Raw genomic sequence first — 14087 nt, 5'->3', positions numbered from 1 at the left:
GCAGGGCCCTGTCCCTGAGGATAGATAAGCTCCTGTCCAGCAGATTCCCTCAGGGGCTGCGGAGGGAGCACGGTCCCAGAACCTGGATGACCGCTTCGGATCCCACTTCTACCAGAGCCCTAAGGGATGGAGAAGGAAACACGGCATGAGGCTCCGGCCGTCGTACCCGCAATGGGTACCTCAACCTTAACAGCACCGCCGACTTAGTGGGGTGAGAAGGGAGCATGCCGGGGGCCCCGTGGGGGCCCTCTTTTCTTCCAACCGATACAATCAGCAGCTGCTGCTGACTAAAATGGAGATGTGTGAGTGGATGTGTGTCTCCTTCCACACAAAGCATAAAACTGGGGAGCCCGTGATGCACGGGAGGGTGTATAGGCAGAGGGGAGGGGTTACACTTTTCAGTGTAATACTTTGTGTGGCCTCCGGAGGCAGAAGCTATACACCAATTGTCTGGGTCTCCCAATGGAGCGACAAAGAAATAGCTAATGTGCCTGAATGAGGGCCTCCGACAGGGGATTAAAATGGTAAGGTTTTTCCTTGTGAAGAGCGCCAATGCTACAGACAATGCAGTGCTTATCTAAGAACTAAATCATGGAAATAGCCTCTTCAGAGAGGAGGACGACAAATGACTTTGCCTATGGGACTGACGAGAATAACACCACTCCTGGCCGGCTTCACTGGCACCACTCCAAGTGACTGACAGGTCTCACCCTACGTATACACATCAGAGAGACCCGTCAATCAACTATATCGGTGCATGGAAAAGCTAAGAGGACATGGTGCTGGGCTATCATCATATCTGCCTACGGTCCTTAGCTGGCTATGGTGCAAATTATGTGTTCTCTAAAAGTCAGGGCCTAGCATTGATACTCAGCTGCAATCATGCATTTATAATTTCCAGACGAGGATTTTAAGGCTTAGGTCTCCTTATGTCAACCTGGTGCTCTCCATAAGGAGAAACTTGAGCCCTTAGGGCCCCCTGTCAGAGGAGTCTCACCTGGCGAATCAGTTCTCTCCTGCTTAGCACCGATGAGATGCCAAAACCCCAAAACACGTGCACAAATGGAGTTTCTGGTTTGGCTTCTTAACCCAAGTCACGTGGCAAGGCCCTTTTAAAGGTTTGATATAGCAATTTAGGAATGCTACTTCCAGTAAGTAGTACTAGAGTTGCAAGAGGTTATTTGTATATTTGAATCTTACAAAGAGGGTCACGTTGCCATTCATCCACATATGAAGCAGGTAGTCATTGTGTGGCATGAAATGACATATCCAACTCCTGCTCAGGAAGAAGTAACTTTTCATTGGGTACTGTGGCCTCACTGACTGAAAATGTACAGATATCATGTTACCGTGTGTGTTTTAAAGAGGAGCATCTTTTTTATTTCATAAATTTTGATAACTGTATCCTTTGGTAAGAACCAAGTGACTTTTTGGTTTTAGCCAAGAATGTAATAGAGTTTAGATTTGTTTTAGAACATAAAAATACCATAGCTAAATAAAAAAAAAAATACAACTATATAAAAAAGAAATTTAAAAAAACCCCAAACTTTGGATTCCACATTTTGCATAATTTTTTACAAATTTGGCTTACACAAAAATAGAAAATGACAGATCAAAACAATACAAGCTGCCATACATGACATTGACTGGCAATGGCTCAATAGTTTCAGAGAGTCTTATGTGGAAACGTGTCAGCAGCCGAATTCATATTCTTATCTTCACCAAGGAAATTACACAGACAGACGTATACACACAATGGAGTTCCTGAGTGGAAATCTTGGCAGTTTGATATTTCTATATCCCAAGCTGCACCTTCATCTTCTCATACACTACATAGCTGATACTGACAGCAGGAAGCACTTTCAGGAAATTTGGAGCAATTCCTCGGTACAGACCCAGAAAACCTTCCTTGGCTACTATCTTGCGGAAAAGTCCTCCCATACTTAGCTGAGGAGCACCCTCTATGGAAGCTGAAAAAGAAACAAGAAAAAGTTAAGTACTGCTACCAATCATTATCTTATTGTTGTCATTTTGGCAAGACTACACAAAAAAAATTAAAAGATTAAAAAAAAAATTACCTTAACTTTGAAAAATAAAAATCAAGATTTTATTTTAATGGTTTGAGTTTAGTGGAAGTATGTAGCCAACCGCACCCAACAAATTCACTATAATTATGTCAAAAGTGGCATAAATTCCGGCACAAGTCTACTCCTGCTTGTAGGTAACACAAAGCTGGGGTACTTTTTTTTTTACATAATTAGACACTTTTTGGCGGTGGGACTACTGTGAGGGTGTGGATTAGACTGGACAGACTGGGGAAAGGGGTTTGGAAGTGATGGAGAAGCAATCAGACAGAATCTTTATTGCAATTAGTTTATTCAGGGGATGGAGCATTGGGGAGAAGCCATAAGGGACCAAATACAGGAGGGGGCCCATGGGAGGGGGGGGTAAACCTTACCTCCTCTTCTGCACAAGAGAATCAACATAGGGCACAGCACACAAGTAGGATGCAGGAGGGGTGGAAAGGGTTGACTCTCTTACACATAAGAAAGGTGATGAGGACAGATCTCATTTGGAATTACTGATAGCACATTTTAGCACTAACAAACAGAGAAGTCAGCTGGGACCGGAAAAGATTTTATCCCAACTGGTAAGCTGTATGTATTATATGCCTCCCGCACTGATTGACGGCTGCTCTGTATTAGAGAAAGCGGTCAGTCGGTGCAGGGGCGGTTACAAGCTGCCACTCTCCACACAGAGCGGTGACTGAACTGACGCCGCCCCTGTGACTGAAACCAGAACGCTGGCCAGCGGGTTAAAGTTCTCCTCCCGGCAGCGGGGTGTTATGTACAGGCGCTGGGCAGATTCAGAATGCTATTACCACATAACTGCAGGTGAATAGCATTTTTCCATGTGACAGGTTCCCTTTGAAAGATTAATATTATCTTCTCCTTTCATGGTGGAGACAGGAATAACCACATCCATGCGATGGCCACAGGCGCCTGGAAAAATTCAATAATAGAGAAAGCACTGAAGATACCAAATTTCCTGCAAATGCTCTTTGAATGTACTCGCAAAATATTGGTGCCCCTCGCAGCCATCTCTAGTTTGCTTAAGGAGCAGCAATAAAAGGATTTCTACAACTTAGGCTGCATTCGGAAACCAGACACATATAAACAGAATGTAAGGCACGGGTTCCATCTGAGAAAAATGGACTTTAGAGTGAGGTCTTAACCATAGGCCTTTTTTTTTTTTTTTTAAGTTTGTTTTCTGCCTCACATTTTAACAGCAATAACTTTTTTCATTAACAATAGAAATGTTTTTGTCTATATTTATAATGTATTTTACAGTTTTTGTATACTTTTCATGTGTCACACTAAAACTGTTTGTCATATGAAGGGATGGTTTGCGTAAAAATAAAATAATAAAAAGCAGCAAACAGTGACTATATGCGTGGTCTTAACTATGGATACCTAAAATCCTGCAATGCCCTGAACAGAAGGTAAGTGACATAAGTAATCAGGAGAACTTTACTACATTTCTAATTGGAGGTATTTGCTATTAATAATAATAATATTATTAATATTATACCTACTACAGATTGGGATAGGATCTCCGAGATGGAAATACCCCTTTAAAAGACTTGCAGCAGTAAATGCAGGTAAAGGTGAACCTACAAAGTAATGACCCTGGGGGTCTGAATACAAATAAAAGTCACAATTGGTGATTGGTGGACCCGAACTGTAAAAGTCCGGATCCACGCAATTTCAAAGGTGGCTGGGTGCCGGACCTGGGCCCGGAATTCCAGATGTTGATCCGGATCCGGCAGTGGGGAAATTTAAAATAAAATATGGGAAAAACAAAGAAAATGAAAATGAAGAAAGCGCTTTAAAGCTCCGGCGTGGCTGTACACTGCTCAGGTGGCTTCTTCACTTCCTGAGTCGACATCATTGCTCATCTATACAGACTTCTTTCCCAGCCCACCGGCAGTCCTGGCGTCTGTGATTGGTTGTAGTCAGATGGTGTCACACAGGCTGGGGGCGCGTCTGACTGCAACCAAACACAAACGCTGTCTGTGGGTCAGTATCGCGGTGCAAAAATAAATAAATAAAACAATTGGTATAGGGCCCCCCCATATTATGATAGTCATAGCATAGCTGAAGCATTCGTCTACAGGCTGCAGTCTTCAGCCATGTGCTTATCTTGGCTGTGTAGCAAAATATGAGGAACAACAATATAATTTTCTTTTTTTTTTTATTTAAATAATTATTAAAAAAAAAAAAAAAAAAAAAGAAGAAGAAGTGTGCGGTCTTACAACCCCCCCCCCCCCAATTTTAATGCCCAGCCATGATAAAGCTTAACAGCTGGAGGCTGGTATTCTCAGCCTGGGGAGTTCCATGGTTATTGGGACTCCCAAGGCTAAGAATAGCCTTAGGCTATGTCCGCACGTTGCTTTTTACCTGCTTTTTACCTGCTTTTTTGCTGCTTTTTCAACTGCAGCGTTTAATGCCAAAATGGTTGTGTTCTGCTTTTCAAGCAAAGTCTATGGGAATTTGGGTTTCTTGTCCGCACTATGCAGTTCAAACTGCAGCCTTTTTGTTGCAGAACTTTGGTCAAAAACTCAGCTTTGCAGTGCAAAACCCAAATGGCAAAAACAATTGACATGTCAGTTTTTGCCATTTGGGTTTTGCACTGCAAAGCTGAGTTTTTGACCAAAGTTCTGCAACAAAAAGGCTGCAGTTTGAACTGCATAGTGCGGACAAGAAACCCAAATTCCCATAGACTTTGCTTGAAAAGCAGAACACAACCATTTTGGCATTAAACGCTGCAGTTGAAAAAGCAGCAAAAAAGCAGGTAAAAAGCAACGTGCGGACATAGCCTAAGAATAGCAGCCTACAGCCGCACCGGAATTGTTGCATCCGTTAGATGCGACAAGCTCTGCACTTTACCCGGCTCTTCCAGATTGCTTTGGTGCGGTGGCAATTGAGGTAATACTGGTTAATAACAGTGGACAACAGTCATCAAGAACAGAATTAGTGATGGGTAGGGGTCTATAAGACCCCCCCCATCACTAATCCTATAAACAAACAGAAATAAAACACAAAACACAGAGACAAATCCTTTATTTGAACTAAAATACAGCCCCTCTTTCCCTCTTTATTAACCCTCAAAAAGTCCCTTGAAGTTCTGCCGTAATCCACACAATGTCCCATGATGGTCCCTGGCTCTGCTACATCCATGCCTGGAGAGACCGAAAACGTGTCCGATCTCTCCAGGAACACTGACAAGGGGGAACTAGTTGACAGCAGTGACGTCACTCAGTTCACCGGAGGTAATACCCAGGTTCCCACAATATGACCTCTAGTGACCTGAAGCACTCTGGCTTAAAAGTGGGGGGAACAGCCCTTTAACACTGACAGTGCCAGCCGGGGTCAGGGAGTGCGGGGCAGCCCCTTACCCCTCCTGTCGGCACTGTGACTGCTAAAGTGCGGGGCCGTGCCCTGCACCCCTCCAGGCCTTTAACACTGACAGTGCAAGGTGATAGGAGGGGAGTGCAATCATAGATGGAGGACTCTAGCTGTGACCGCAACTAACCTGAGTGACGTCACCACTCATTGTGCAGCTCATTCATTCTCTGGAGCTCACAGCGGGCAGTCATGTTCCATGTTCGCACGCTATGAGGTTCAGATGTAGCAGAGCTGAATCGTAGTGGGACCTCGTGTGGATCAGGTCGGCCCTGCATGGGTGTTTTGGGGATTAAGTGGTTAAAGAAGGTGCTCTATTGTCTTTTATTCCAAATAAAGGATTTTATCGGTGTTTGTGTTTATATACTTTCACTCACAGATTGGTGATGGGGGTGTCAGACGCCTGCCATTACTAATCTAGAGATTAGTGACAGCTGTGGGCTGTTATTAACCACTTATATTACCCCGCTTGCCACTGCACCAGGGCAATCTGGAAGAGTCGGGAAAGCAGCCGCACCTAATGGTCGCGACAATTCCGGGGTGTCTGTAGGCTGCTATTCTTGGCCTCGGGGGGTCCCAATAACCATTGGACTCCCAAGGCTGAGAATACCAGCTCCCAGCTGTTGGGCCTTATGGCTGGGTATCAAAATTGGGGGGACTGCTTGCCAGTTTTTAAAGTTATTTAAATACATAAATTTGAAAAAGCCGCATGCGTTTCCTCTTATTTTTATACTAAGCCAACGTAAGCGCAGGGCTGGGGTCTGCAATCTGTAGCCGTGGGCTTTATCTGTGCTGGGTAACATAAAACAGGGGGACCTGTTATGATTCAGGGACTGAGGAGGATCAAAAAATGCGGAATCCCAAAAAGGTAACAGAGTGGCTGGAAACTTAACGGACTGCAGACCTGACACAACTAGAAGTAGCCATGGGGCGTGCCTACGATGACCTGGACGCCTCGACAAAGCCAGAGAACTAAATAATCTCACAGATAGAGATATAAGAAAGCTAATCTGCTTCGGAGCAGTCCCCAAAGATAGATAGCCCTACACATGTAAAGGCTACGGTGATATAGAAAAACACAATACAAAGCCAGGAAAGACAGATTTCAGCAAAGGTGAGGCCCAAACTATATAGGAAAGGATAGGAAAGAGCAACTGTCTGCAGCCGTGAAAACCCTAATATATACCAGCACTTCTGATATGGAAAAATCCTGAGGTCACACAACCTCTCCCCCACTGTATCAGCACTCTGAAGCTACTGGGATCCAAAAACACTAATACAGATGAGGGACTGAATTAATACCAAGCATGACAAACACAATACCTTGCAGAATCATGGAGCTACGTATACAAACACTCCCAACAGGGAATGATCCCATTCCACCAAGAACTCCACACAGACAAAATAGGAATCAAGCCTTAGTATTAAAGCAGAAAAAACATCAAGAAAGTGGAAAACAAACATCAGAGGTACAAAGACCACTTATCTGAGAGGAGTTCTGGTAGTGAGCAGAGCTGGTTACAGAATGTCCTTAACACACAGGAGACATTGACGACTGGCAAATAACAAGAGAAAACTACTCAGTTAAATAGCACAATATGACCCTGATTGCCAGTCCTCCACAGGTGTGTGGCTTTCACTGCACACATCAACTGCACCACCAGAACTAACCACAAGAGGGAGCCCCAAACTGGAAAACGTATTCACAACAGGGACCCTACGCCAATTGTTTTATTTATTTAGTTTTATACCACAATACTGACCCACAGATAATTGCATTGCTTTCCTTGCCCACCGGCTGTCCTGGCGTCTGTAATTCTTTGCAGTCAGCTGACATGCTGCCACTCAGGGTGGGGGCGCATCTCACTACAACCAATCACAGGCGCTGGTTAGCGAGGAAAGCAGTGCATATGAAAAGGAGCCCAATGCGCGGCCTGGGAGCAGCGTACAGCCGGTGTCTCTATAAGTACAGTGCAGTTTCTCACATCCCCCTATCCTTCCTACCACCATTTTTAATCACTGGATTCTAGTGCCCATAGACTTGTACGGGGACGGGAACCGGATATTAGAAACCGGATTACCGGGATCAGCAGTTCCTGGTTATCTGCAAGTCCGCTCATCACTAGTCAGAATTTTTAGATTTATATTTTTAAAAATATTAAGAAAACTGTCCTTTCTTTTACACTTCTGACATACGTGCTACTTAGTGTTATATCACATAAAATACCAATTAAATGCATTTAAGTTTGTGGGTGTAATATGAAAAAAATGTCAAACAGATTCAAGGCACAAAGTATACACAGACAGACACATTTTGAATACTTATATTTCATTATGATTTTGTTTGTGGACACTTACCTTGAGCTTGCATTCTAGTCCTGATAAGAGCTAATGGATAACTAGCCAATTGGCCACAGGTACTGGAAACTGTGCCACAGCCTAGGAGGACCAGCACCCCTGGGTTGGCAGAGTCTGTTGCATATTTCTGTAGCCAAGCATTCTTAAGGGTCTGCCAGAGGAGAAAACATTTTCCAAATTGTTACCATCTATTTAAACCAACAAGATGTTAATGTTCTCCTAATGACAGGAAGCTGTGGTAATACTTGTTCTCATGCTCCGTGCATGTGGCTATATTACACCTCAGTGCATTGTCTGTGTATTTCAAAAAGAAAATCTAAAATCAGCAAAATTGTTGCTTATGGTTGTGTGCACAAAGCCTTAAACTGACTAAACCTTACAAACGTTAGGTAACATTTTAATGAAAGGATATTATGTTCTTGTTAATATAAAAAAAAAAAAAAAAGTGTTCTGAAATAACCATATATTCATTATATAATCAGTCCCCAGCTGTTTGCTGCTTTGCTAAAGAAAGCTCCCCTGAATTTTGAGTTATTTATTTTTTGTAAATCTGTCATATAATTCCAGAGATATGTATTTTTATTTATTGCTAATTTTTAAGGTCTTTACAAAAGGGGGTGAGGTTCCCAGGATAATAAAGCAGAGCAACCTAAAGACACACCCACAGATTACAAAGGAGGTGTGGGTTACGGGACAATCTGTGGGTGTGTCTTTAGGCTGCTCTGCTTTAATATCCTGGGATCCACACCCCCTTTGTAAAAACCTTAAATCAGCAATAAATAAAAATTACACATCTTTGGAACTGTACAAATATTCAAGGCAGTAGCATGTATAAAATAAAAACGAAAACTGGTCACTTATGATCTGGTGACCAGAACAGAACATAGGAACTTCTTAACAATCCGTAAAAATGTGCCATCATGAAAAAAACAAAAAACAAAAAAAAACACAACTCACCTCATAGATGGCGAGGTCAATGCCAGCATAAGGAATGATACCCAGTATGTTGGGTATATATCCTTTATAAAAGGCCAGTACGCCTTCTTTTTTCAGAATCTGTTTAGCACAGTCAAACATTCCATTATATTGTCCAGTCTTTGCTACAGCCAAGCGCGTCTTCATAACCTACAACGCCCCACAAGACACAATAAAGAACATTTAGGAAGCCTCTGCTGTTCTGCAGTTAGCATCTACAACCAATTAGTCTAGATTGTAATATATTTTAATGTAGAAGACATGATAATAGAATTCTCAATGCCTAGTTTCTATGAAAAAGATAACATTTAACAAAACAATGAGGGGTTGTCTATTATTTGTCACAGGTGGTGGGAACCTCCAGCTGAGATCGCAAATCACCTGAGTGACATCACTGCTGATCACGCAGCTCAGTCTCTGTCTGCTCTCACAGCGGGCAGTCATGCTCTATGGCCACTCACTGTGGCTTTCATGTAGCAGAGCTGAATCATCATGCAACCTCAAGTGGATTATGCTGGACCTGTAGGGGTGTTTTAGGGTTAACAAGGTCGGGAAGAGGGTGTTTTTTGTATTGCATTCCAAATAAAGGAATTTTTTGGTGTTTGTGTTTATTTACTTTCACTTACAGATTAGTGATAGGGTTGTCTCAGATGTCTGCCATTACTAATCCAGGACTTAGTGGCTTCTGCGGGCTGTCATTAACTCCCTTATTACCTGAATTGCCAACGCACCAAGGCAATCGGGAAGAGCCAGGTAAAGCGTAGGGCTTGTCGCATCTGACAGATGCGACAATCTCGAGCAGCATAAGGTTGCTATTGTTAGGCTGGGGAGTGGTTTAATAAGCATGGACCTCTCCGGAAAGCAGTGGATATGCATTGAGCCTAATGCGCGTCACCGGACGTGAATGTGCGACCTGGAAGCTGTATGTCGCAGTAACTGATCCTTCGTGAATACGGTACGCACCCTCCTATCTCCCTAGCACTTCTAACAACATTTTTACTCTCCAGATTCCGATCCTCAGACTTATATGGGGACCGGATTCCTGGACCGGAACTGGATTAAAAAAATAAAAAATATAACAGGGACTCGCCAGTCTCGGAGTCGGAGTCCACTCATCTCTAGTGCTGACCCCACCAATGTCTCCACTATGGTAAGTTAGAGTGATTCACAGGCATGTGGAGGGCAAATCATCACTACAGGACAGTTAACAAAGACCAGCAAGACCACCAGAGGGGTGATGCTGGAACACCTGGGGATTTACCGGGCGAGCATAAACAGTTTTGCTATTTTATGGCATTCCTTGTTTTGTAGCCATTTAAAAAAAATCCTTGTTAATAGAACATTTCTAATTTTGGTTAATGCAGGAACATTAGAAAACAAATATTAAAATTACATTAAAAAGTAAATGCAGCTGATTTAGATTACCATATACATATTTAGTGCCGTGGCTGTGAAGGAGTCAATGATCTTTAATGTTTGAGGTCTGATATAATCACTGCCACTTCCAACACAAGTTATAGGTAAATTGGTTCCATATTAATACTAAAAGTACTAGTATGATATTGAGTAAGGATGCGATCATTTGTTGGATCTGATGGATATCTTAAAAGGGGCCGCCTGGGAGTAGGTATGACCTGTCCTATGGACAGAATGGTGGGGTCTAACACGAGACACCCCCACTGATCAGTGCCTTTTGCAGTACTAATAGCTCATCATAATACAAAATGTCACCTGCTTTAAGGTGGAAATGGGCCCCTTACCACTTAGACCTCTCTGCACCTGGACAGGTTGCACCATTGAGATGTCCACCCATTAACAAACTGTTTTTCGCTCCAGCAGCGGCCGGATGTAAAAGCTCTGCACGGAGCTGCTGAGAGCCCTCCAGTGAAATTGTAGCGGCCGGTGCTCGGTGCCTCTTACTGGAGTGCACTCGGCAGCTTCGTTCAGAGCTTTTCCATACAGTCTCTGCTGGAGCAAATAACAGTTTATTGTTAGGGGGCAGAGTGTCAGACCCCCATTAGTCTGCCTTAGATCAGGGTTCCCCAACTCCAGTCCTCAAGGCCCACCAACAGTGCATGTTTTCAGGATTTCCTTAGCATTGCACTGCTGTTGGAACCAGCACCTGGGCAGGTAATTACATTAACACCTGTGCAATACTAAGGAAATCCCCAAAACCTGCACTGTTGGTGACCTTGAGGACTGGAGTTGGGGAGCTCTGCCTTAGATTACCTATCCTTGGAATAGGTCATTAATGTCTCAGCCCTCAGGGTGTCTGGATAGGTTTTACATTTGCAGATATAGACCATGTATTTTAGCAAAAACCTATAAAACGTGAGTGACCAAGCCAAATAAAAATATATATAATCTTTATTGAAACTCATTAAAACAAACATGTAGGACAAACAATGATGAGGACACATTCAGTTAACCTCAGGTAAACAGAAATATACAAACAATAAATAGCAAATATGCATACTGGCCGTGTGTCAAGAAGGCATAAGATAGTGCACCAGAAAAAATACTGTCAAGTTTCTTAGGGAGCCGAAAGTCTTTGGGTAGATAAGAAATGTCCCAAAGAACGCCTATGAAATAGGACTATATTAAATGCAAGCTGAACAAAGCTTAGTCCTTCACTAAAGACTAGAAGTATGAGATCCGCATTCCCATTACCGCAACACGTGGCATATATCAAGGAAAGCCAAGAGAGCATATGTCTATGATAATAACAGGATTGTAATCCTATAGGATGTAAGTGTAATGGTTATAAAAACATAGAAAAATCAAGTGGTATAACCACAAAGTGTTTCCCAAATGCCTACAGTCCCAAAAGGGAGGGACAGGATCTCAACCACACATATAGGGATGAAGACAGAAACCGACACAAAAAAAAAAAAAAAAAAAAAAAAAAAAAAAGTGCCAGAATGACACTGTAGCAACAGGGCTAGACTAAGGAAGTCATATTCCCAGTGTTATAATGCATGAAGAGGATTATAACAAACAAAGAAGGCGGCATGGCTTACAATACCAACAGTGTTTACACCTTACAAAGGCACAAAACCAGCCATAAAGACCCACCTTAACACTGGGTTATCAGCCCACAATGACACACACCAAAATGATGTTAACCTGAGGGTAGAATACCCCGACACGTGTTTCGCAGAAAAGCTTCTTCCAAGGGGTGCTGATGCCAGTCAATACCCAGGTATATATACCCCCATCCATCAGCGTGATGTGTAGCAGCGGCGCTCAATCACAGCTCCACCATTGTGCACATGGGGTCTGGCGTCTGACATCATCATGCTCCGCCCATGTCAGACTCGTCATCACATGGGAGGAGCATGGCGAGGCAGGAAGACACGTCGCCCCACAGCACAAAGGGTGGGCGGAGAAATGAGCGCTCCACACCCGCTGGGAAATACTGCCATAGAAACAAGGCAAAACAACAATGTGTCAGTGGCACACAGCTCAGAGACCACTCATACAAACAAGAAACACACTAGAGTGCACGCAAGGTTCAAGCCCGAAGAGTATAGGAAGAAAAATTGTAATGCCATTTGTTTAGAAAGGATTATTAATTTTATAATAAAAGGAAAAAACGAGAAAAAAAAAAAATATATAAGTATATATATATATCTTAATACAAACATGCATGCAAAAGCATGCACATACATGTCCCCATAAGGATTCTGCACACATAAAAAATACAATAACCATGTGAAAAATACATATAATATAAAATATAAGTCTAAAAGTGCATAGTACAAAAATTGCTGTTACACAATAGCAATAGAAAAGTGCACTTTTCTATTGCTATTGTGTATTTTTCACATGGTTATTGTATTTTTTATGTGTGCAGAATCCTTATGGGGACATGTATGTGCATGCTTTTGCATGCATGTTTGTATTAAGATATATATATATACTTATATATTTTTTTTTTTTTCTCGTTTTTTCCTTTTATTATAAAATTAATAATCCTTTCTAAACAAATGGCATTACAATTTTTCTTCCTATACTCTTCGGGCTTGAACCTTGCGTGCACTCTAGTGTGTTTCTTGTTTGTATGAGTGGTCTCTGAGCTGTGTGCCACTGACACATTGTTGTTTTGCCTTGTTTCTATGGCAGTATTTCCCAGCGGGTGTGGAGCGCTCATTTCTCCGCCCACCCTTTGTGCTGTGGGGCGACGTGTCTTCCTGCCTCGCCATGCTCCTCCCATGTGATGACGAGTCTGACATGGGCGGAGCATGATGATGTCAGACGCCAGACCCCATGTGCACAATGGTGGAGCTGTGATTGAGCGCCGCTGCTACACATCACGCTGATGGATGGGGGTATATATACCTGGGTATTGACTGGCATCAGCACCCCTTGGAAGAAGCTTTTCTGCGAAACACGTGTCGGGGTATTCTACCCTCAGGTTAACATCATTTTGGTGTGTGTCATTGTGGGCTGATAACCCAGTGTTAAGGTGGGTCTTTATGGCTGGTTTTGTGCCTTTGTAAGGTGTAAACACTGTTGGTATTGTAAGCCATGCCGCCTTCTTTGTTTGTTATAATCCTCTTCATGCATTATAACACTGGGAATATGACTTCCTTAGTCTAGCCCTGTTGCTACAGTGTCATTCTGGCACTTTTTTTTTTTTTTTTTTTTTTTTTTTTTTGTGTCGGTTTCTGTCTTCATCCCTATATGTGTGGTTGAGATCCTGTCCCTCCCTTTTGGGACTGTAGGCATTTGGGAAACACTTTGTGGTTATACCACTTGATTTTTCTATGTTTTTATAACCATTACACTTACATCCTATAGGATTACAATCCTGTTATTATCATAGACATATGCTCTCTTGGCTTTCCTTGATATATGCCACGTGTTGCGGTAATGGGAATGCGGATCTCATACTTCTAGTCTTTAGTGAAGGACTAAGCTTTGTTCAGCTTGCATTTAATATAGTCCTATTTCATAGGCGTTCTTTGGGACATTTCTTATCTACCCAAAGACTTTCGGCTCCCTAAGAAACTTGACAGTATTTTTTCTGGTGCACTATCTTATGCCTTCTTGACACACGGCCAGTATGCATATTTGCTATTTATTGTTTGTATATTTCTGTTTACCTGAGGTTAACTGAATGTGTCCTCATCATTGTTTGTCCTACATGTTTGTTTTAATGAGTTTCAATAAAGATTATATATATTTTTATTTGGCTTGGTCACTCACGTTTTATAGGTTTTTGTTATTGAATGAGTGTAGCTATCTTTACCTTTTGGTCATTTAATTGGTTCTCATGTATTTTAG

The 14087-nt window shown here is 42.5% G+C and overlaps 1 protein-coding gene across 1 annotated transcript in view; it reads right to left on the bottom strand.

The window, feature by feature from the left end:
• Positions 1-419: 419 nt before the first annotated feature.
• Positions 420-14087, bottom strand: part of SLC25A24 (solute carrier family 25 member 24) — a 70145-nt gene continuing 56477 nt past the window's right edge. Inside the window, exons 8-10 of the mRNA XM_075320960.1 lie at positions 8781-8948; positions 7824-7974; positions 420-1970 (exon numbers count right to left, since the gene is read on the bottom strand). Coding sequence (XP_075177075.1) covers positions 1795-1970; positions 7824-7974; positions 8781-8948 — 495 coding nt within the window. The 3' untranslated portion in view covers positions 420-1794. The remainder of the gene's footprint in view (positions 1971-7823; positions 7975-8780; positions 8949-14087) is intronic.

This window comes from Anomaloglossus baeobatrachus, chromosome 8 (genome assembly GCF_048569485.1).
Source record: "Anomaloglossus baeobatrachus isolate aAnoBae1 chromosome 8, aAnoBae1.hap1, whole genome shotgun sequence".
NCBI lineage: Eukaryota > Metazoa > Chordata > Amphibia > Anura > Aromobatidae > Anomaloglossus > Anomaloglossus baeobatrachus.
This window is presented reverse-complemented; position numbering and strand designations above follow the sequence as displayed.